At 42.4% G+C, this 24,159-nt stretch overlaps 1 protein-coding gene across 1 annotated transcript; it reads left to right on the top strand.

Moving 5' to 3' along the window:
* The first annotated feature begins 18 nt into the window (after positions 1-18).
* Positions 19-18,295, top strand: DONSON (DNA replication fork stabilization factor DONSON). Its single transcript, XM_053307563.1, has 10 exons — positions 19-1,720; positions 5,547-5,621; positions 6,390-6,590; positions 6,810-6,988; positions 8,569-8,747; positions 8,846-8,966; positions 12,340-12,441; positions 16,070-16,268; positions 17,238-17,450; positions 17,962-18,295. The coding sequence occupies exons 1-10, from the start codon at positions 1,118-1,120 to the stop codon at positions 18,097-18,099; spliced, it is 2,010 nt and encodes a 669-aa protein (XP_053163538.1). The 5' UTR covers positions 19-1,117; the 3' UTR covers positions 18,100-18,295.
* The last annotated feature ends 5,864 nt before the right edge of the window (positions 18,296-24,159 follow it).

The following is a 24,159-nucleotide window of genomic DNA, read 5'->3' as shown; positions in this document are numbered from 1 at the left end:
AATACTGGATAAAGTGTGGTTTCCCACAATACACTGAATACTGAGGAAGTGCTGTCAGATTCTCTGCAACAACTGTGCTTAGGTTAAGGGAAATGATTTTTTTTAATGTGTTGGCTATCTTCCCTCACAACTGTATCTTTTTGTGCTGGAAACAATTACCCAGAAAGGCCTTAAATGGGGGGGGGGGAGAATCATCCCTCGGCTATTCACATGTTTAGCATGTTAATAGTCTTCTATAATTCAACAATGTTTCCAGAATTAGATGTAAGAAACGTAGACCCAAATGTTTTCACATAATTCTCTCCTACATTGAAGCACTCAGAATTTCAAATTTAGTCCATACTAGCAAAACTGAGAGATCCTGTTTCCAATTGTTGTGGTCATACTATAGTCAAATGGGACTGTCACCTGAAACAGGGCAAAGAATTGTTCTTTGCTGTGCCAGAGGGGAGCACTAGATCTAATGGGCTTAAATTCTGGGACTTATTTCAGTTTAATATTAGAAGAAACTTAACAATAAGCACAGTTCAACAATAGAACCAAGGGGGGGGGCTCTCCTTTGCTAGAGGCCTTCATACAGGTGGTGAGCCATCTTTAGGAAATTTTTTGGCACAGAGCTAGATGGCTTAAGGGCTCTTTCAGTTCTAATTCTAAGTAAAGTAATTGGGTGCGTTGCAATCGTAAATCCAAATTCATTACAGCACAATATATTTTATGCATTATCAGAAAATAGGAACTATACTAAAACTCTAGAAAGAGAGCCATGTTGTCTTTCACCAAAATCGAAGTCTCGTGGTACTTTAAAGATTAACCATATACTTTTCCATAGCTTTGCGTCCACTCTCTGTTGCATAGCCCTGAATATAATAAATGTTACGGGGTCGGGGGGAGCGGAATATTATTTTAAGCCCTTTCTATGGAACTTTGCCAACCGGGTGGATTTCATTTTGGCCCGGCCGTTCCCAAGGGCTAATATGTAGTACTGACCACTTTTGAATGGGCGCCCACAACCTAAAGAAGAGGAGACGCTTGAGCCCAGCTTCCATGGGTATACTTTTCGGGCAAGGACACGCGAGAGCCCGAGCAGACCTGCCAGGAGCTGAGCAGGTCCTTCTCTATGCACTTGCACTGCACTGCAGGAGGGATAGTACCACACAAACGGGTCGTGAAAAGGCGGGCATTGATAGGCGCGGGGAGCGCCGCTGGCAGGAACGCTGAGTTCAGATTGGTTGGCTGCAGAGCGGGTGAGCTGAAGGACCAAGCCCAGCCTCGAGGCGGAGCCTACGCATTACCCGCGAAATTCGGAGAAGGGCTCGGGAGGACGGCGGTGGCGGCGGCGCTCTTCCTTTTTCTTTTTCCTTCCCTCGCGCTTCTCTCTCTCGCTATGTGCTCCATCATTCCTGGCTACTCGCCTGGCTTCAAGAAGCCTCCCGAGACTCTGCGTCTGAAGCGGAAAAGGCCCCGGAGAAGCGAAGCGGCCCGGGTGCCGGTCTCTGGGGAGTCTCCCGCCGCGACCGCCTGCTGCCCTCTCGGAGACTCCGCGGCCTCCCCTCGGCCCTTCCCGGGAAGTCGTAGGCGCAACCCCTTCTCGAGCTTGGAGAACACGCCGCGTTCGCCGGGAACCCGCCCGCGCTCTTCTCCGTCCCGAAAAGAAGCGGAGGAGGAGTGGTCGGCGAAGGGGAGCAGCTGCAGCACCCCACGAAACAGCAGCTGCCAAGAGGTAAGTCTGCTTTAGGGAGCGCCGCGCCTTCAAAGGCTCTTCGACGAAGAAGGCAGGCGGAGGCTTGGGGCGCGAAAGCTCTTGGTGGGAGTTCCCTCGTCTCCCTTGCTTCCTCCTCACTTCTTGTCTTCTGTGTTTGTTTGGTTTTTTTTTCTTTCTTCCTGAGGGAAGGTGTTAGCTATGCTGTAAATGACTCGTGACCAATAATGCGGAAAGAATTTTTTCTATTAACTTATCTTCGGAGATCTGTGTTCAAACAAGATTTGAGCTGAGCTGTCAAGTCAGGATTGTAAGACTGCAGCACTGTGCACACTTAACTGTATTGAGTGTAAACCCCACTGAAATTTAGCGAAGTCTGCTTCTGAGTAAACGTGCATAAGAACGGGCTGCATGTCTTCTAACTGAAGACATGCTATAGGATAAGCATAGGGAATCAAAGCCAAAAAGGGGAAACTAATTAGTAATATGTGTGACACATTAAGGTCCTGAAAATATGTATCTAGTTGTGTAAGAAGGGAAGAGAGATGATGGCTGATCATAACGTCATAAAGCACGATTGTGGAAAACTTACGACTTGCCTTTTCTTCATGTAGTAAAATGGGCATTTCCCTTCTTTCTGCTCAACAGACATTTAACACTCGATTTTGTGTTTTACATAAGAACAGCGCTGCAGGATCAGGCCCCTATCTAGTCCAGCATCCTGTTTCACACAGTGGCCTACCAGATGCTTCTGAGAAGCCCACAGTCAAGGAGTCCTGCTGTTACTCCTCTGCATCTGGTATTTAGAGGTGTCTTTCATTTGAGGCTGGAGGTGGCTTATAGCCCTCGATAGATTTGTTCTCCATGAATTTATCTAAGCCCTTCTTAAAGCCGTGTTCAGGTTGGTGGCTGTCACCAGTGTCTTGTGGCAGAGAATTTCATAGGTTAACTATGTGTTGTGTGAAAAAGTATTTCCTCTTGGTTCTAAATTTCTTGGCAATCAGTTTCATGGGATGACCCCTGGTTCTAGCGTTGTGCAAGAGGAAGAAAAATTTCTCTCTGTCCACTCACTCCACACCTTGCATCATTTTATAGACCTCGATCATGTTGCCCCTCAGTCTTTTTTCATCTAAAAAGCCACAGGTAGTATAGCCTTACCTTATAAGGAAGGTGCTGTAGGCCCCTGATCATCTTGGTTGCCCCCTTCTGCACCTTCCCCGGTTCTATAATGTCCTGTTTGAGTTAAGGTGACGAGAACTGTATACAGTACTCCAAATGTGGCCACACCATTGATTTGTATAAGCAGTTTTATTTTCAGTCCTCTTCCTAATTATTCCAAGCATGGAATTGGCCTTTTTCATAGCTGCTGCACATTGTGTCGACACTTTCAATGAGCTTTCAAAAGCCAAAGAATACCAAAAATAAGTCAATGTGTGCTTTATAGACTACAGAAAAGTCTTTGATTGTGTCAACCATGTCAAGTTGAGCCAGCGTGGTGAAGTGGTTAGAGTGCTGGACTAGGACCGGGGAGACCAGAGTTCAAATCCCCATTCAGCCATGATACTAGCTGGGTGACTCCGGGCCTGTCCCTTCTCTCTCAGCCTAACCTGCTTCACAGGGTTGTTGTGAGGAGAAACCAAAGTATGTAGTACACTGCTCTGGGCTCCTTGGAGGAAGAGTGGGATGTAAAATGATGATGATAGAATGTCCTTTGGAAAATGGGCGTCCCAGAACATCTCATTGTTAAGGAGCACAGTGGGGGGGAAATGGGACTACGACTAAATGTAAAGAAGACTAAACTAATGACAATGAATGGGTACAGCAACCAGCCTTAGAAATGATAATGAAGACATTGACGTGGTGGATAGCTTCTGCCTTTTAGGATCGACCATCAACAGTAAACAATCCAGCAGTCAAGAAATATGCTGCAGACTAGCACTTGGTAGGGTTGCAATGAAGGCCTTGGAAAGGATATTTAGATGCCGCAACGTGTCTATACCTACAAAGATTAGAATAGTTTGGACAATGGTTTTCACTATGACACTCTATGGATGTGAAAGCTGGAATTCAAAGAAGCGAGACAGAAAAAGCATTGACGCTTTTGAACTTTAGTGCTGGAAAAGACTTTTGAGGCTATCATGAACAGCCAGGAAAATAAACAAAAAGATCATAGAACAAATCAATCCAGAATTTTCACTCAAGGCACAAATGACCAGGCTCAAACTATCATACTTTGGACACATTATGTGAAAACCCAGCTCCCTTGAGAAGTCCATAATGCTGGGAAAAGTTGAAGGAAAGAGAAGAAGAGGATGACCAGCAGCGAGGGAAGAGAGCTGGTCTTGTGGTAGCAAGCATGACTTGTCCCCTTAGCTAAGCAGAGTCGGCCCTGTTTGCATATGAAAGGGAGACTAGAAGTGTGCGCTGTTGTAAGATATTCCCCTTAAGGGATGGAGCTGCTCTGGGAAGAGCATCCAGGTTCTAAGTTCCTTCCCTGGCATCTCTAAGATAGGCTGAGAGAGATTCCTCTCTGCAACCTTAGAGAAGCCGTTGCCAGTCTGTGTAGACAACACTGAGCAAGATGGACCTATGTTCTGACTCAGTATATGGCAGCTTCCTATGTCCCTATGACTCGATTGCAACAACAATGAATACACCACTGACAGACCTTAAAGGCCAAGTTGAAGACAGATGATCCTGGAGAGAATATATGTGGTCGCTAAAAGTCCACACCAACTTGACAGTGCTTAATCAGTCAATCAATGCAGCACTTTAAATCTGCTTACACTGAACCTGCCATTTTGTGGCCCTCTCTCCCAGTTTGGAAAAGATCCTTTTGGAGCTCCTTGCAATCTGTTTTGGATTTCACTACCCTAAATAGTTTGTTGTCATCTGCAAATCTGTCTACTTAGCTGCTTACCCCAACTTCTAGGGCATTTATGAATAAATTAAAAAACACTATATTACATTGCACAAAAACCTAATGCTGAATTTAATGCGGATGTACCTTCTAAACAATGCTTTACTTCCTTTGTGTTGGTGTCTGTAAAGGATTTTTCTGTAAAATGTGCTAGTTAAAATTAAGCAATCTTGAGTCCAGTTGAAATTGTTAGGAGATATTAAGCACAGGTTTCAGCCCTATGAAACAATTTGGAATCAAAAGTCCTTCGTTAAACTTATTTTAGCTTTGTAAGTTTAATCTAAAACTTCTAAAACTATAAGCTTATAAGGACATATTATACTAAGCACAGGAATATGTTGTGTTTATATGTTTATAACTTTAGAAGCTAAAACTTCTAAAACTATAAGCTTATAAGGACATATTAAAAATATCAGTTTTAATAAATAAAACTGATACAAGCAATAGGCCTTTTATTTGGCAAGCATCCAAATAAATACTATTGTATTAACCTGAATTCAAGTCTAGATTTTCCCCCAAGTTCTTTAATATTAGAAATCAAGGGGTCATCTTAAATTCAGAGCCCTCTTTCTTTCAGGTAAATACAATATTACTTGTGTTTAACCTGTATATTTAAAGTGGTTGTCTTCAATTCAGAGCTATCTTCAGTTCGAATAAATATGGTATACTGTACTGTGACAAGTTAACCCATTGCCTTAACTAGAATAAGGTTATGTGTACATATTGCAGGATAAGCACATAAAGATAACTAATTCAAACCTGAAGTTTGTTCTAATAGAAATACAAGCAATAAAGAGTTTACTTTTTCTTTTAAAAGTTTATTATACTAAGCACAGAAATATGTTGTGTTTAGTAATTAAAAAAAATATTCATGTTTAATTCTTCCTTTTAGATTGTGCTATGCTCTAACTTTATAACATTTTCCAGTTTTCAAATGATCAAGAAAATTCCATCTGGAAAGAAGAATTTTCTGAAACAGCAGATGTTGCCTCATTAACCAATGTAAGAATAATTTTTTTACAGGATGTTAAAGTATGGGGATATTTTGAATTGTATATCATACGGGACCCAGTTGTTGCCCTTTGCATCCTCCCCTGCATGCTTTTCTATGTGCAGGAGTTTTCTGTTCCTCATAAGCAGCCCTCTTGTGAGCAGAAAGGTGCACTTGCAGAGTAACTGCGTTTATGTAATGGTGCTTGTAAAGAACCCAACTGCATTGGGTTTGTGCTGTTTACGGCAAGGCTAAGGTATCAAAAGTCTCCTCTTGTGCAAGTTCACGTGAGGGAAGAAAGGGTTGTGGTTTCTCTTGAACATCAGATGTCATTTTGTCTCTTGGCGGAAAACTGGCAGGGAACTACAAATGTCAGCTTGAGGGTAGGTGAGAGGGATCTGCTTTATGCTCCTTGTTTGTGGATGGCTGCAAAGAGAAGGAGGAAGTCAAAGGATGAGTATTTATCCACATGTCCATATGAGTGCTTATATAGTCCTTTTACAAAAACTACCTGCTTTGCCATAGTAATTGCATCATTTCAAGCATATTGTCTTTTTTCTTCTTAAGCACCGTGGCTGCCTTTCCTCCCCTATTGTAACAGGATTGATCTTCCAAAGTAAGGCTTTAAATCTATGAGTTTCAGACTCTGGTTAAATGCAAACCCTGAATCGCATCTGGGCAGATTTAACATTATGCTGTGCTTAGTGCTAATGAGAGGTATGTGGTGGTAGAAAGTATCTGATTTCTTCTAACTTTTGTCAATGTTTCTATTTTACAAGAACCCATATCTGGAAGTATACAATACCGATACTTCTTCACCAAGTTATGAATTTCCTGCGGATTGGAGTATTAAAACTCGCCTTCTCTTCACATCTTCCCAATCATTTGCATGGACAAATCATTTGAAAGCACAAGAAGAATCTCAAGGATATGTCCAGCATTGTAGAGCAACATCAGTAAACTTGCCTCACAGTATTCAGGTAACTCTTTGTTTTTAAACAGTTAATTGACAAGGATAGGCTGAAGAAACTGAGTTCTTAACTAACCTGAGGTAGGAAAATAACAAAAGGCTAATTCACACTTTTTGTAACAAATGCACTTATGGTCTGTGGGCCCACTGTAGTCAATATTGCTTTAAAGATCTTTAGACCTCTTGTAAATAGCTTTTTAAAATGGACATTCCACACTTGAAATCTTAGGAACCAAAACTCTCCACAGAACTTCGGTGTGCTTTTCAACAAAGCCTTGTATATTGGCTTCATCCTTTCTTGCCATGGCTACAGCTCTTCCCTCGTATTGGAACAGACAGAAAAATGGCTGGAAAGAATAGTCCTTGGCTCCATGATGAAGCACTTCAACAAGTTCTCATGAGTGAATGGTAAGTTGAAGTGAAGGGAACTGCGTATCCAGGTAGATGACTGGCAGGTTTCATAAGTGTTCTACAAGTATTTTTCATAATTATTAAGGCTCCCTTAATGGAATGCTTTGCTACTCGTTACAAAAAGGGAGTTTAGATATTTCAGTAGGAAGTTCGTACTTGCACATATGTAATTCATTCTCCCAGCAATCACTTCAGTAGTTGTAATTCTGTAGAGCCAACTATGCTTGATATGTAAACACATGCAACAGCCTCAGTGCTATCGTTTTAAAATAAAAGCAGATTTGAAAGGGCAGAAATTCATAGAAGCAGGTGGGCGAGTGTTTAATCCTTTCAGTGCATAGCACTTCTTAGGTCCCATAAAGTTCCAAAAGCTGTTCCCCTTGGAGAAGGGGGAATCTTCTGGAAGCCTATTGGACCAAATAAAACATTAAGCATCCTGTTCCTCTCTAATGTTTCCCCATAGCAAAACAGCTTTTAATGTTAAGAAATGTTAACTTGGTGCAGTTATTCATGGCTGTATGTAACATGTAGTTTAATTCCTATGCTTTGCCATGAAGTTAAAGAATAGAGGTGTCTAGATTTATGATCTATCTCTGCGCTTAGTTTCTTGCAGTAAATTTAAATTGACAGTCTCACATTCATGGAAGCACCCACCATCACACTTTTGGCTTTTCTCTCTTCAGACAAGCCCCACTGTAAGCGAGTGGTGAGGCACACTGCTGATTGGTGTACTGATGTGGTGGGGGCGGGATTTCCCCTCCCTTCACCCCATGATACAAGGCTACAGCAAGGCAATTTTATAACATCTGAATGAAGCTTAGAAGGAAAGGGAAATGGTGACTCCAGTAGCAGCCACAGAGATAGCTAGATGGAGAATAAGCAAGGGAAGATGAATCCTTTATAATTGCAATAGATCTGCTTATTGTTTATTACTTTGGTTTTGCTAGTCATCAAGAGTGGCAAGATGGTGAAGCACCATCTGCTGACCTCCTGGAAATCCTGTCATTCACAATTCACCAGGCCTTGTTCATATACTTTCAACTCTATCTTTGCTTAGCAACTCAGGCATAATTCTCTGAGGTGGTAAGCCTGTGCCTGGGCTATACCACTCTAGACTGAATGTGGCGGCTCTTATGATAGGATGTTATTCAGTACAAAAACTGTTCCCTGCGCATGTGAAAGCTAGCATTAGCAATCCAGAGGGTAAGGGTTTTAGCATATCCATCTCCCTGACATTCTAGTTTTCTGCATAGAGGGAGGTTTTTTAGGGAAGAGCATCTAGTCACATGAGCCCGCATCTATAGTCTACACCAGGGATTCTCAATGATGGGTCTCTGGATGTTATTGGACTTCAGCTCCCATAATCCCCAACCAAAGGCCACTGGGACTGAGGATTATGGGAGTTGAAGTCCAATAACATCTGGGGACCCAATGTTGAGAATCCCTGGTCTACACAATAGTAGCCCAAGCATGGGTTTACTTCCTCTGTTGTGTGCTCTCAAATAGGTTTTGTTTACTTCTGTTTTGCAGCTTTCAGATCAACTGACCATTTTGTATATTATTTCTTTATCTTGCAGGTCTCTCAGTTTTACTTCCCTATATAATCTTCTAAGAGCCAAGCTATGTCCTTATTTCTATGTTTGCACGTACCAGTTCACTGTGTTGTTCCGAGCTGCAGGGCTTGCTGATAGCGATACTATCACCGCCCTCATTTCTCCCACAACCAGAGGCTTACGAGAAGCCTTAAAAAATGAAGGTAGGATACATTTATCTTATAAAGTCTGACTAATTTACAAACAGCTCTCAAATATTGCTAACATGAAAACCACTAATTTGCTTTTCTTCCCTTCTCAGGTATTGAATTTTATTTACCTTTCCAAGATGTTAGAAAAAGGAAATTGAATGCTTTAGCATCCCGCCTAGAAACAGGACTTGCTAATGATTCGACTGCAGGCAAGGATTCTGAGAATGAAGAGTATGTAATGAAAACATCTAGTGCTTATTATCAAGCCTTGTGCATTTCTCATTCTTTTTGCATGCAGTTTAGAAGGTGTTCTAAACTGTCTTGAAAAACTAAAAATTAAAAATCACCAGGGCCAGATGGCATCCACCCAAGAGTTCTGAAGGAATTCAAATGTGAAATTGCTGATCTAGCGAAAAATTGTAATTTGTCCCTACAATCAGGCTCTGAATCAGAGAACTGGAAAGTAGCCAATGTAACTCCGATTGCCAAAAAGGGTTCCAGGGGGGATCCAGGAAATTACAGAACAGTCAGCTTAACTTTGGTGCCAGGTAAACTGATGGAAAACATACTTAAGAACAGACTTGCTGAAGGAGAACCAGCATGGCTTCTGTAAGGGCAAGTCTTGTCTCACTAACCTTTTGGAGTTCTTTGAGAGTGTCAACAGACATAAAGGAGATAGGAACATAGGAAACTGCCATATGCTGAGTCAGACCATTGGTCTATCTAGCTCAGTATTGTCTTCACAGACTGGCAGTGGCTTCTCCAAGGTTGCAGGCAGGAATCTCTCTCAGCCCTATCTTGGAGAAGCCAGGGAGGGAACTTGAAACCTTCTGCTCTTCCCAGAGCGGCTACATCCCCTAAGGGGAATATCTGACAGTGCTCACACTTCTAGTCTCCCATTCATATGCAACCAGGGCAGACCCTGCTTAGCTATGGGGACAAGTCATGCTTGCGACCACAAGACCAGCTCTCCTCTCCGGGAGATCCGAGTGACTTGTATACTGGGACTTCCAAAAAACTTTTGTCAGAGTTCCCCACCAAAGGTTCTTGAGTTACTTAGTAGTCATGGATAAGGGGACAGGTCCATGTGTAGATCGGTAACTGGTTGAAGGACAGGAAACAAAGGGTATGAATAAATGGACAGTATTCACAAGGGAGGGAGGAAGAAGTGGGGTCCCCCAGGGATTGGTACTGGGACCCGTGCTATTTAACTTGTTCATAAATGAACTAGATGTTGGGGCAAGCAAAGTGTCCAAATTTGCAGGTGACACTAAACTACTTAGGGTAGTGAAATCCACAACAGATTGTGAGGAGTTGCAAAAAGATCTCTCCAAATGGCTTATTCCATGCTAGGAATCATTAGGAAGGGGGTTGAAAATAAAAATGCTAATATTATATTATAATGCCCTTATTTAAATCTATGGTGTGGTCACATCTGGAGTACTGTGTACAGCTTTGGTCACTGTATCTTAAGAAGGATATTGTAGGACTGGAAAGGTGAAGAAGAGGGCAACCAAGATGATCAGTGGCCTGGAGCATCCTCCTTATGAGGCTAGGCTAGAGCATTATGCATGGAGTGAAGAGGATGGACAGAGAGAAATTTTTCTCCCTCTGTCAAAACACTAGAACCAGGGGTCACCCCATGAAACTGAAGGTTGGTAAATTTAGGACCAACATGAGGACATACTTTTTCACACAGCGCATAAGAAGAAGCTCCTTCTGGAGCATCTGAAGGGATTGAGAGTGGCAGGCACTGCTTTGCAGTAGTTCCGCTCCTGCCTCTCGGGCAGGTTCCCGATGGTGTCCCTTGGAGACTGTTGTTCTTCAAAATCTGAACTTTTGTATGGGGTCCCTCAGGGCTCTGTATTGTCTCTGATGTTGTTTAACATCTACATGAAGCCTCTGGGAGAGATCACCAGGAGATTTGGTGCAGGGTGCTATCAGTATGCTGATGACACCCAAACCTATTTCTCCATGTCAACATCTTCAGGAGGAGGCATAACCTCCCTAAATGCCTATCTGGAGGAGGTAATGAGCTGGATGAGGGATAACAAGCTGAGACAGAATCCAGATAAGACAGAGGTACTCATTGTGCGGGGTCAGAACTCAGTAGATTAGTTTGATCTACCTGTTCTGGATGGGGTCACACTTCCCTGGAAGGAACAGGTATGCAATCTGGGGCTGTTTCTGTTTCCGAGCCTCTCCCAGGTTGGCCAGAAGTGCCTTCTATCAGCTTCGGCTGATGTGCCAGCTGCGTCCATTTTTTGAGATAAACGACCTCAGAACTGGTACATATGCTGGTAACCTCCAGACTAGATTACTGTAATGCGCTCTATGTGGGGCTGCCCTTGTGTGTAATCCAGAAACTACAGCTGGTTCAGAATGCGGCAGCCAGGTTGGTCTCTGGGTCATCTTGGAGAGACCATATTACTCCTGTATTGAAAGATCTACATTGGCTGCCGATAAGTTTTTGGGCAAAGTACAAGGTGCTGTTTATAATCTATAAAGCCCTAAACAGCTTGGGCCCTGGGTATTTAAGAGAATGTCTTCTTTGTTATGAACCCCACCACACACTGAGATTATTTGGAGAGGTCTGTCTGCAGTTGCCACCAACTCATTTGGTGACTACTCGGGAACGGGCCTTCTCCACTGCTGCTCCAGAGCTTTGGAACACGCTCCCTCCTGAAATAAGAGCCTCTCCATCTCTGACAACTTTTTAAAAGTCTTTAAAGATGCACCTATATACCCAGGCTTTTAATTAAATATTGTTTTAACAGTTTTATCGTTTTAAAATGTTTTACAATTTTAAATTGTTATAATGTGTTAACTTTTACTATGTCATTTATTTTGTTTTAACTACTGTTTTAAGGTTTTTGTTGTTTATTTTAACTAAAGTTTTAGCTGTTTGTTTGTAAACTGCCCAGAGACATGAGTTTTGGGTGGTATAGAAGTGTGTTAAATAAATAAATAACATAATTAATCTATGGATGTCTTTGCCATGGGATGTGGTGATGGCCACCAGCTAAGACATCTTTAAAAGGGACTTAGACAAATTCATAGAGGATAGGTCTATCAATGGCTACTAGTCTGGTGGCTGTGGGCCACCTCCAGCCTCAGAGGCAGGATGTCTCTCAATACCAGTTGCAGGGGAGCAACAGCAGGAGAGAGGGCATTCACATACCTCTTGCCTGTGGACTTACTAGAGGCATCTGGTAGGCCACTGTGTGAAATGGGATGCTGGACTAGATAGGCCTTGGGCCTGATCTAGCAGGGTGTTCTTATGTTTTTAAGTGCTTAAATCTGCTTTTCTGATTTTAAAAAGCTTAGTAGCACATCAAGAGTGATTCAAGAAGTTTGCAAAGGTGTAGACATCATAAATTGAGGAAAATGCATGACAAAATTTTAACTTTGCAGCAATGTAAATATTTTGACAGGATATTATTGTTCATTTCCAGGAAACTGAGAATTCTTCCTGGCCTCTTGGTCTTTTTGCGCTCCCTAATTTGTTTCTTGTGGTTCTTACTTAATTTGCAACTTCAGATATTTCTCTCCTAGTAGAACTCTGATTTTACATGACCTATTAACATGGTTTGTCTTTGCATAGGGAGCAAGAGATGAGTGATGATGACAATGAAGAATTTTCATGGCTGGAAGAGATGGGAATTCAGGACAAAATTAAAAAACCAGATGCAATTTCTATTAAACTGTATCCTTTAAGCAGTAGTTGATAACTGAATGTGACCTGTCTAGTTGTAATTATCTTGAAACAATGAAAAGTGACACACAAATCAAATAACTTTATTATGGTCTCTGACCAGCTATACCACATAACACTATTTCAACCACTTTGTGTATGCAATGACACTCAATTTCATATTGGGGAGCAAAAACATTTGGTAATACTTCATGTGATGTTGGGAATCAGCATTGAAGAGTAGCTATGACTTATTTGTAGTATGTGCCATAATCACAAAAGAAACGTACTAGGAATAGAACACAAAGTGGTGTAAGTAGGGACCTGCAAAAGTTACAGGGAGGGTTGAAGGGGGCAACTGAACAGCAATAATTTTTTCTTGCTGCTTCCTGGCCCTTTGCATGTTCTGCTTTACCCTCTGCTTAATTCCTTTGCCCCACCTTAATATATACTACTTTTCTCTCTCTCTCTCTCTCTCTCTCTCTCTCTCTCTCTCTCTCTCTCTCTCTCTCTCTCTCTCTCTTCCATGCTGTAGCAGATTACAAGCCTTTGGCTCAGAACAAGCCCATGTGAAGGAAAGAAAAATAATGAATCATTTCCTCTATGCTTTCCCAGCAAAGGTTTGTCCCAAAACTTTCCCGTAATCTAGGTAGGTTCTGAGGCTGCCGCCACCACCCACTTATCGACAGAGTTTAAATCCCCCCCGGGCTTGGGTGGAAATCCCAGGGAAAACTCTCTCCTTCTTTTGCTTTTAGAAACGTATGGCAGACTGCTGACTGTCTGAGGTGTGTCTGCACCAGAATGAGATCCCCTTCCAGCCCTCCCCCTTTCCTGTGTCAAAAATCCACTCAGGCTTATGAAATGCAAAGAACAAAAGGGGGGGGGGAACTATTCAAATGCTACAGACTTTTTCCATCTGAGGCTCTCTCAGCTTTTAAAAACACTCAGCGGTTACAATAATACTTCAAAAAGCACCCCAATTGCAAGCAACAGGGATGTATGAAAATACAGAAGCACTTTTAAAAGCTTGCAGAGTCTTTTGCAATGTCCTGGTTGGATGGGTGAAGTCTAGTGTTTCTTACCTTAGTTATGTTACAGATAAACAATCCTAGAACAGTTTCAGGAATATACAAAACACATGAAGGAAAACAGAAAAGTCTAATGTGAAGTCTGACTAAACAAATGTTCCCTAGACTAAACTCTCCCTGAAGCCAAAAAGGTCTGGCTTCCTTTGTCTTGAACTCACCAAATCCTGGATTCAAGCTTCCAGTCCTCCTGGCTTTCCCAGGACTAGCAGAAAGGACATTCTCCTGCAGCTCCTGGTGGCACAGTGGTAAAACTGCCGCCCTGGTGGGGGGGTGCCACCACCTGGTGCCACCAAGAGCCCCTGGTGGCACAGTGGTAAAACTGCCGCCCTGTAACCAGAAGGTTACAAGTTCGATCCTGACCAGGGGCTCAAGGTTGACTCAGCCTTCCATCCTTCCGAGGTCGGTAAATGAGTACCCAGAATGTTGGGGGCAATATGCTAAATCATTGTAAACCGCTTAGAGAGCTCCGGCTATAGAGCGGTATATAAATGTAAGTGCTAGTGCTATTGCTAGCTCATGGCTACATGCCCCCTTTCTGCACTCCCCACCAGTTCCTTCTAACAAAGAAACTCTTCTTCCTCACCAAAGGCTGTCTAGGTCCCACCCACCTGGTGTGCTGATAGGCTGATCCCTTGAGTTCACTAGCCTGTCAGTCAGGACAGGGTTCAGTTAATTCTTTAGGGGAGAGGAGGGGCTGGTCAGTGGCTGAGCACTACATATGCACACACTTCTTGCAACTGCTTGGAGCTGGGGGAGCTCTTGGCCATCCAAACTGGCCAGAGGCTCTCTCCTCCACAAAAGAAGGGGTGAAATATCCTCAACAAACACTTCCAGGAGTCCTTGGGCAGAAACTTTAGATGTGGCAGGGAAAGCAAATTGCTCTGTCCTCTTTTGGGCTATTCCCTTTCAACAAAAAGGAAGTATGCATATGCCACCTTTCTTCAAAGCAGGGTTTTGGGGGGTTTTTTTGGTGAGGTCAGGGGAGTCATCCTGACCCCCTTTATAGATATGCAAGGGTTAGGTCGTTTCTAATCTTTAGAGATCCGCTCTTTTGCTGTAAGACTCCTCCCTGCCTTGAGCCTTCAGAGTCTAAATACTGACAAATACATAGGCATTGTTTCCTGTATGGACCTTTTCCGGCAGGAGGGGCAACAGGTGCTTTGCAGACAGATGTGGTACTCTCTTGGTTCCTGCTCTAGCCTACTTGGGGTTTTTGCTCTTGTGTCATCCATGTCTTGGAGAAATAGTAGGCTCTGACTGACAGAACCAACTGAAAGCTGCTGGCGAGAAATATTTGTGACATGCTCGTAGCTTTGTTTGGGGAAGCTCGGACATTACTTCAGAAATAATCAATGTGGTCACTTGTAAGTCTGTAACATGCTTCATACTTGGAGACTAAGCTCTGCGATTTCTCTGCATTTTCAGGTCCATTAGGAGTGTTTTTTCGAGTCAGATGTCTACTGTGACGTTTTACCAGATTGGCCAGTACAGTTAAATATTAAGGTTTCTTGAGTGCCGCCCTGCACAACTTATGTCTTCTGGCCGAAGCTGGCCTGCAGGGCCAGAACCAGTTCGATGTAAGAGGACACTGAGATGAGGCACACCCAGTGCAGCCCTAGCCACTGCCCTTCTTCCTCCCTCTTCCCCTGCTCAGGGTATGCTCTGCTGGCCTTCAGCTCATAGCCATCCATCAACATGAGTTGGAGGCAGCAAGCAAGAAGGGACACATTGCCCCCTCCTGCTCACAGCTATCCGTTGATTGCCTCAGGCAGGTGATGTACTGAGTGAAGAGGTACCTCTTAAAGCAGAGGCTCATATTTAGCAGGAGGAGTCCAACTGTCCCTATCCAACACCAGTATCGTGTCCTTCCAGTGGTGGTTGCTGATCTCTACCTAGGCTTTTAAAACATGACTGTGAGCTCTTTGGGGAGAGGGAACCATCCCCCCCCCCTTATGTGCACTGCTTAGAGAACGTTTTTTTGTTGAAAAGCAGTATATAAACTGAATAATAATAACAGACATGTGCAAGGTAGAGGCAGCAAGCATTCCTCCTCCTGTTTTTTCCCTGTTGGATGTCAGGAGAAAACGGTACAAAGAAGGCAGGAAGTATACCCTACCATGAGGCAGAGGGCATTGCTAGGGCCAAGTCTGCCTCCTCCCATGCAGGGCTCAGTTTTGGGGCCATACAGGCAATAATGGTGCAGCTAAGTCTGCTGGGGGTGGGGTGGCTCTACACACCATGTCATGGTTGCTTCCAGCCCACCAAGGCATTTGAGTTGTGCACTCCTGCTCCAGGTGGTGTTCAAAGCTCTCTGATAAGTTTCCGAGCTGAAGACTTCTAATAAAAACTGAAAAACTTGCATAGAAATAGTGTGTGGTGTTGAAACTGCATTTTGAAAATAGTCCTTGCCTTTCATCACAGAAAGATTAAGCATGTCTTGACCATGTCATGGCATTTGAAACGTAATAAATTTCATGTCAAATAAATGGAAGACTTTTGATGGTTTTTATCCATCTACAGTTCTTATTTTCTTTGACACTTTATCTGCATAGCTTTAAAGAAAAGAATGAAGTACAAATGGATCACAAGCCGGAATCTGTCGTGTTAGTGAAAGGAACAAACACATTCACTTTGCTAAACTTCTTGATAAACTGTAAGAGTTTAGTGGCTTCGGCAGGTTCTCAGGCTGGCATCCCTCCAACTCTGCTATCTCCAATTGCTTTTAGAGGTGCAACAATGCAGACACTCAAGGTAAAAAGGGAAGCAGCACACATTTTTCATTCATATTTATTTTCATTTTCATGGATTGTCTCCCTAAAGGGACACAAGACCCTGAACTTTGCCTGCTGGAATCTGATAATGCTCCTTATTGTTTGTATGACTATTAGACTAATTCTTATAATTTTGTTTCACTGTAGTGTATTAAGAATGTCTATGAAAAAAGATTGTACTTCATATGTTAGTATGACACAAAATAATTAAAAGCTGCTTTGCCTTAACAAGACTTATGCCTTGTCTCTATACACTTAGTATTTTTATTACATGGCACAGGAATTCCAGACTTCAAAAATGGCCTTAGAATTTAGGGACAGAATCCTGCTACTCTGCCTCGCTGCAAACTCTGACCAGTTAGCAGCCATGTGGGGTGGTTGTTTTGCTTTCATTAGCCTAAATCTGCTGAATTATCCACATCACACACATTAATGCATACAGATCAGTTGGGTAGTGTTCTTAATATTTGTTTTAATTGGAATGTGAGCATATATTTTGTGTGAATCCACTACTCGCATCTGGAATAGGGCAAGTTAGGAATCTTCTTAAACATTAATTCACTTTCCCACAACTTAAGGACGTCCATTTAAAAATGCCACAGTACCTGCATCCACCTGCTTGAATACCTTTTGCAAGTGTGTCCACACATCTAATCTGTATTCTGTAATGGGCACCATACTGTAATAATGTTGCAGCTGCACCATTTCTTGCTTCTGGTCTGTAGATGATCCCTATCCCCACTGAATCTTGCAGTGATGACCACATCCTCAATCTCTTCTATCCCATCCCACCCCCCCACCCACACACACAAACTATTTCTCATTCATCCTGTATTGGAGTTAGCTCACTCTTGTTAATTTTGTCTGAATTGTTTAAAAGATGCTAGAGTTTATTTTATTTTATTTGGCCATAATGTAGAGTAATGAATATTTAATATCTTGTTTCCAGGCCCGAAACATAAATGTGAAAACACAAGTAAATGCACATTACAAAGAAGTATCTAGTTTGGAGGTTGTAGGCCCTGTCATGCCTCACGCTCTGCATTCTTTGTCCATGCTACTCAAATCTGCTCAGAATGGATCTTTTTCTGCTGTGTGTTACACACATGAGCCAACAGCAGTGTTCAATATAGGCACCAACAATAAGCAGAGCATAAAGAAGGTGAGTAGTCTATGCTACTTGGAAATTCCAACTGTGGAAAATAACAACTGGTTGATAATGAAGAGTAGAGACACTGCTATTGCCAGCAAAGCCTTCTCAGTTATATCCCCCTCTCTCTGGAACTTCCTGCCACCTGATCCTTTGGGTGGCACCTTTTCTGGTGCCCTTGAGGCAGGGCCTAAACATATTTTTGTTTGGGTAGGTTGTAATGTTTTCTTAACCATTTCTGCTATCTGGTAGCTTTATTGGTTTTTCTCTCTGTTTTTAATTGCATGTGTTTTCATTTTCCCTTCCGCCTTGTTAACTGCCTTGTATTCCGCTGAAAAAAGATGAAATATAAATAATACATCTACAGTTGTGTTGACTAGTTTCCTGGATAGAGAGAATCTGTGGTAGAATTCTTGGTTGGTTGTAGGTTGAGAATCCTAATTATTCATATGACGTGTTCTGTTGTACGGGTAGTACAAAAATTAACTGTTACAGCATTTTTTGTGAATTTAAACTTTCACAGGAATACCTGAAGGATGACCTTAATAAGTGCGGATTGCATCCTAATACCTTGGATCAGCTGACTCATTGTCCAGTGCTGGGAAAGTCTTCCTTACGGCTCCTAGAAATGAATGATTATACCTACACATGGAAATCCTAAATAAATTGTGAATCAACATAAGGACTGCTATTACTGTTCTTCTAAGTTACCATCATGTCCATCTAAAACAGCTTGGCAGAAAGAGAAACAGCTGTACTGTATTTAAAATGTACCCCCCAAACTGCCTTTATTTTTTTTTCCCCAAGTTTGATACATCTGCATTTTTATATATTTTAAATTAAACTTTGATTACGAATCTTGTGGATTTTCTTTGATAGCAGAGGTGAGAGTTTGGAGAGATTATTTCACAGGGCTGAACAAATTCTAGAACACAGGATAATTGATGAAGAACATACATTTTACTTGGTTGTGGAATTTAAAATGAGGCAATTTAAGAATAATCCTGACAGGAAATCACTTGTTCACAAACCATGTACCATTTTTGCACTACCCTATTTTGAAATGTACCAACTTCTCTGTAGCTGTTGCTAGTCAGCCTTTGTGAATGGGAGGTAAATATTAAGTGCCTTCTACTACTGAAGGATGTTAGTAAGTCCTTTATTATGGTCTTTGACCAAAAGTAATATAATATAGTGGTAATATAATTACCAGCATGACAGCATGGTGTAGTGGTTAGAGTGCTGAACTAGGACCAGGGAGACCCGAGTTCAAATCCCCATTCAGCCATGATACTAGCTGGGTGACTCTGGGCCTGTCACTTCTCTCTCAGCCTAACCTACTTCACAGGGTTGTTGTGAGGAAAAACTTGTATGTAGTACACCGCTCTGGGCTCCTTGGAGGAAGAGTGGGATATATGTGCAAAATAATAATAATAATAATAATTAATAATAATAATAAATAGCCATTGGGGGTTGCAGTGGAAGGATGATTTATTTCCTAGAGGGCCTGAATGGCTACCTAGGTTTATATCTGCTTATACTGACTTCAGTTTACAACTAGTAATTTCTTGTCAGATTCTGAAAGGTTCGGACATGCAAAAAGTGGAGTGTGTGTCCATGTCCAAAAAGAAATCTGCATCTGTCCCTGCATGGGCAGAGTTACCTGTGGTGCTGGGGGATCACTGCTCCACTCCTTGGCTTTTGGGGTGACACAGATCTATTCTGTTCCCCCATGCTGTTTAACATTTACATGAAACCTCTGGGAGAGGTCATCTATGGGTGTGGGCTGCAGTGCCATCAGTATGCTGATGACAAAGTCCACGGCCTGGAGGTGTTTCTGGACCGAACACTATCCTTGGAGACACAGATGGCAGTGGTGTGCAGAAGTGCCTTTTACTAGCTACGGCTGGTACACCAGCTGCAACCCTACTTGGAGAAGTCAGACCTGACCTCAGTCACTCATGTGTTGGTAACATCCAGATTAGACTACTGCAATGCGCTCTATGTGGGGCTGCCCTTGAAGACTGTTCAGGAGCTTCAGCTGGTCCAGGATGCTCATGGGCGCAAGTAGCTTGATGAGTATTACACCCATCCTGTGTCAGCGTCATTGGCTACCAGTCCGCTTCTAGGCTAGATTCAAGGTATTGGTATTGTACCTTAAAACCCTACACAGCTTGGGGCTGGGGTACCTGTCGGACTGCATTTGCCTATATGAATCTGCCAGGGCCCTCCACTCATCATCTCAGGCCCTGCTCATGACAGATCCAGTTGGTGGGACTAGAGAGAGGGCCTTCTCGGTTATGGCCCCTCGGCTTTGGAGCGCCCTCCCTGAAGAGCTTTGCCACACTCTCTCCCTCAGTGTTTTAAAACACACCTTTTTAAAGAGGCTTTTTATTATTTTCAGTTTTATTTTGAACCTAATTGTGGTTTTTAATCTTACTTTTAAAAAAAATAGTTAATTTTATTACTTTTATTGTATCTGTGTCTATCTTATTGTTGTGAGCTGCCCCAAGCAGTAGTGCACTGGAGGGGCAGGGTATAAATATTTTAAATAAATAATAATGATAGGGACTTTTGTTTCATGCCCTGCCAAAGGCTGGCAAGATGGACCTGGGCCCACTCACCCTTGTTATCCTGGATGTGGGAGAAAAGCAGTTGAAATACTGGCTGCTGGTAGCCTGCATACAATATCCTTGTTTCATTTAGCCTTTTCTTCTTGCCTGAACCAGAAAAAGTAGCCAGCTCTAGCCAGTCCCTTTGGCCAGCTTGTGAACCTGCACTGATTCACAGTAGAAAAACTGGCTTGACAAGTAGTACCTCCTAGCTCATTCTGCAAAATCTGCCTTCAACCCATTTGCCCCCTAGTGGATGGATTGCTGAACACCTCAGTTTTGGACCAGAAAAGCACGAGAAAAGCAGAAAACCTTTTGCATGTTCCCTGTGTGTACTGTAGCACCCAAAGCTGCTCTGAAGTATTTGTGTATGGATACCCTCATAATCTAACTTTCTCAGGCTCCTGAGATTTGAAATTTAGGAACATTAAGCATCTATCCACTATTCTGCCTGAGCTGTTGTCCTTTCCCCCAAATTTCCTTTGAAACCACATGAATGGTTTAGGAATTAGGCTCATGCTTATAATCAGGTTCTGATGCCACATTTGTGTTTGGGAAAAACTTTCTCCTAAACTTGAGGCTTAAACACTATCATTTCGCACAGTAGGGCTTGGCTCATTTGTAAGATCATAAGTCATTTTTTCCCCTCAGTATACATGGGCACTTGGCTGTTGGCCACAAGCATATTGTGAACACTGACATGCAAGACAGGCAGATGAATGGCCCTATTGTGGGAAGAGGGTTGGAATCCTTTTTGGTTCCTTGCTTTTCTGAACCTCAGTACAAAAAATGAGCATGCATTGTTCAAACTCTAGATTAAGAAATACAAACCTGATTAAGGGTGTGTCCTTCCACTCAGCTTCAAACTGACTTCATAATCCTAGCTGCTACTTTATCAAGATAACCAAAACACACAATGGTTTCTTCACATCTGTTGGGCAATAAATGTTAAGCATTTTATAGTGTTTTTGAATGTTCAAAATGTTCTCATGTATTCATTTTATAATCCTTTCAAAAATTCATAAGTACCCTCCCCATTTAAAAAGTAATGCTAGCTTTTAACAAGTGTTTTAAGCCTCAAATTCCTCTCACCTGCATTCTGAAAGAATAGAATTGCAGGTGGTCTGTATGCTTTCTCTAAACAGACATTGGCCCCTACACATTTGAGTCCAAAAGAGACAACTAATAATTAACTATATTTACTATATCTCTATTATAAACTATACTATATCATGAAAGATGCTAATGTAACTTATTCATAAACAAGCTTTTCACCAATTTGTTCAAGCAGTTGGTGTGATCACTCTTCAAAAGCCAGCTCATATCTGAATTGAAAATATTAGCAAATGCTAACATGCATTATTTTTTAGCAAAGATCTATGAATGTGGAAGCTATTATCTGCTTATCTTCAACCATCAATTATTTCATAACATCCATAGCTCCAGCCATGCAACCTGGAAGAGATTTGCTAGGTGAAGCCACTGGCCTCATTCAATAGGGCTGTAAAAACTTTGCTCATTTGAGGTTTTTGGTTGATTTTGTTTTGTCTGCTGTTTTAAATCTGAGTCTGCTTCTGTCATTCTGTTTTAGCATGACTATTGTTAATTGTGTGTTTTACATTTTTGACCCACCTTGTTAGGCATTGTGCTTACAAGGCAGGATAAAAATATATTAAATATCATGCACTTAAGACATAGTTTTTTCAATTTATATATCACCCTTCCTAAAGTGGCTCAGGGTTGTTTACATTAAAATCAAACATTTAAACCAGATTAAAATTAAAACTGGATATCACTAAATGCCAGGCTAAAAAGAAGGGTCTAAGGTTCTCCTAAAGGATAAGCTTATCTTCCTCTCCAAGGAAGATAATCCTCTTATATCCAGAGGGAGCACATTCCACAACCAAGGGGCAACAATTGAGAAGGCCTGATCCCAGGTCACCTCCAGAAGAACTGGTGGCACCCGAAGACAGACCCCTCCCAATGATCTTAATGAGCAGTGGGGATCTTGTAGAGAAAGGTGTACTCTCAGGTAACCTGGACACAAACCATTCAGGGTTTCAAAGGTAATAAACAGCACTTTGTACTTTGCTCAAACATATTGGCAGCCAGTACAACTGTTTAAGAGTAGGCATAATGTGGTCTCTCCGAGATAACCCAGAGACCAATCTGGATGCCGCATTTTGAACCATAGTTTCTAAACTATGTACAAAGTTAGCCCTACATACAGCACATTGCAGTAGTCCAAACTGGAGATTACCAGCTGGTGTACCACTGTTTTGGGGTCATTCTCCTCAAGGAACAGAATTGTTGAATCAAACACAGCCAGCAACAAACGCACCTGGCCACAGCCTCAACCTGAGGACCAGAGTGAGACCCGGGTCCAAGAGCACTTCCAAACGATGAACCTGTTCTTTTTTAGGAAGTGTAACCACGTCCAGAATAGGAAGTTCTATCCTGTCTTACGACCAACAATGAGCACCTCCATCTTGCTTGGCTTCAGCTTATTATTCCTCATCCAGCCCATTACTGCCTGTAGGCAAGTATTTAAGGGGCTAATGCTGTTTCCTGATTTTGATGAGAAGGAGAAATAAATTTGAGTGTCATAAGCACATTGATAACACCCAGCACCAAATCCCCTGATGACCTCACCCAGCAGTTTCATGTAGATGTTAAAAAGCATTAGTGACAGCATGGAGCCTGAGGGACTCCATATAGTAGCTCCCATTTTGAAGAACTGTCACTAAGCACCACCATCTGAAATCTACCCAGAACAGAAGAGCGGAACTACTGTAGAACAGCGTCTCCTATTCCCAAATCCATCAGGCGATCCAGAAGGATACCATAGTCAATGGTATCAAAAGCTGTTGAGATTTAAAACCAAAAACCAAAAACCAGCAGAGTCACACTCCATCAATTCCCTGGTGAAGATCACCTATCAGGCTGACCAAGGCCATCTCAACCCCATAACCTGCCCCAAAACCAATTTGAAATGTGTCTAGATAATCATTTCCCTCCAAAACTAGGAGCTGGTCAGCCACCACCATCTCAATCATCTTACCCAACCATGGGAGGTTGGAGACTGGCCTGTAATTATCCATCACAAGGGGATCCAAAGTGAGCTTCTTAAGAAGGGGTCTGACCACTACCTCCTTCAAAGAAGGTGGCATCCTGCCTTCCCTCAGTGAGGTATTAATATCAACCAGGCCAGCTCCAACAACCTCCCTGCAAGATGAAATCAGCCATGTTGGGCAAGGATTCAAAGAACAGTTGGTAGGAGATACCACTCCAAGCAGCTTGTCCACATTCTCTCTTGGGAAGAGAGCTGGTCTTGTGGAGCTAGCATGGTGTAGTGGTTAGAGTGCTGGACTAGGACCGGGGAGACCCGAGTTCAAATCCCCATTCAGCCATGAAACTAGCTGGGTGACTCTGGGCCAGTCACTTCTCTCTCAGCCTAACCTACTTCACAGGGTTGTTGTGAAAGAGAAACTCAAGTATGTAGTACACCGCTCTGGGCTCCCTGGAGGAAGAGCGGGATATAAATGTCAATAAATAATAATAATAATAATAATAATAATAATAATAATTGTGGTAGTAAGCATGACTTGTCCCCTTAAGCTAAGCAGGATCCACCCTGGTTGCATATGAAAGGGAGACTAGAAGCGTGAGCGCTGTAAGATATTCCCCTTAGAGGATGGAGCCGCTCTGGGAAGAGCAATAGGCTCCAAGTTCCTTCCCTAGCATCTCCAAGATAGGGCTGAGAGAGATTCCTGCCTGCAACCTTGGAGAAGCCACTGCCAGTCTGTGTAGACAATACTGAGCAAGATGGACCTATGGTCTGATTCAGTATATGGCAGCTTCCTATATTCCTATGAGTCACAAATTGAAACTGATCCAATCTAATCTCACAAGAGGGATTGTTGGACACCGCCCTAACTGGCCCTGCAGAAATATTCAAGTCCAGATCAGCCCAAATACAAGATATTTTATCTGCAAAGAACTCATTAAATGCATCACAGTGAGACTGTTTCCAGAAACAGATTTGAAACAGAAGGGGCTTTAGTTAAACCCCTAACAATCCGGAATTCTGCTTGACAAGAACGTGCAGA

The sequence above is a fragment of the Hemicordylus capensis genome, chromosome 3 (genome assembly GCF_027244095.1).
Source record: "Hemicordylus capensis ecotype Gifberg chromosome 3, rHemCap1.1.pri, whole genome shotgun sequence".
In the NCBI taxonomy this organism is placed as follows: domain Eukaryota; kingdom Metazoa; phylum Chordata; class Lepidosauria; order Squamata; family Cordylidae; genus Hemicordylus; species Hemicordylus capensis.
This window is presented reverse-complemented; position numbering and strand designations above follow the sequence as displayed.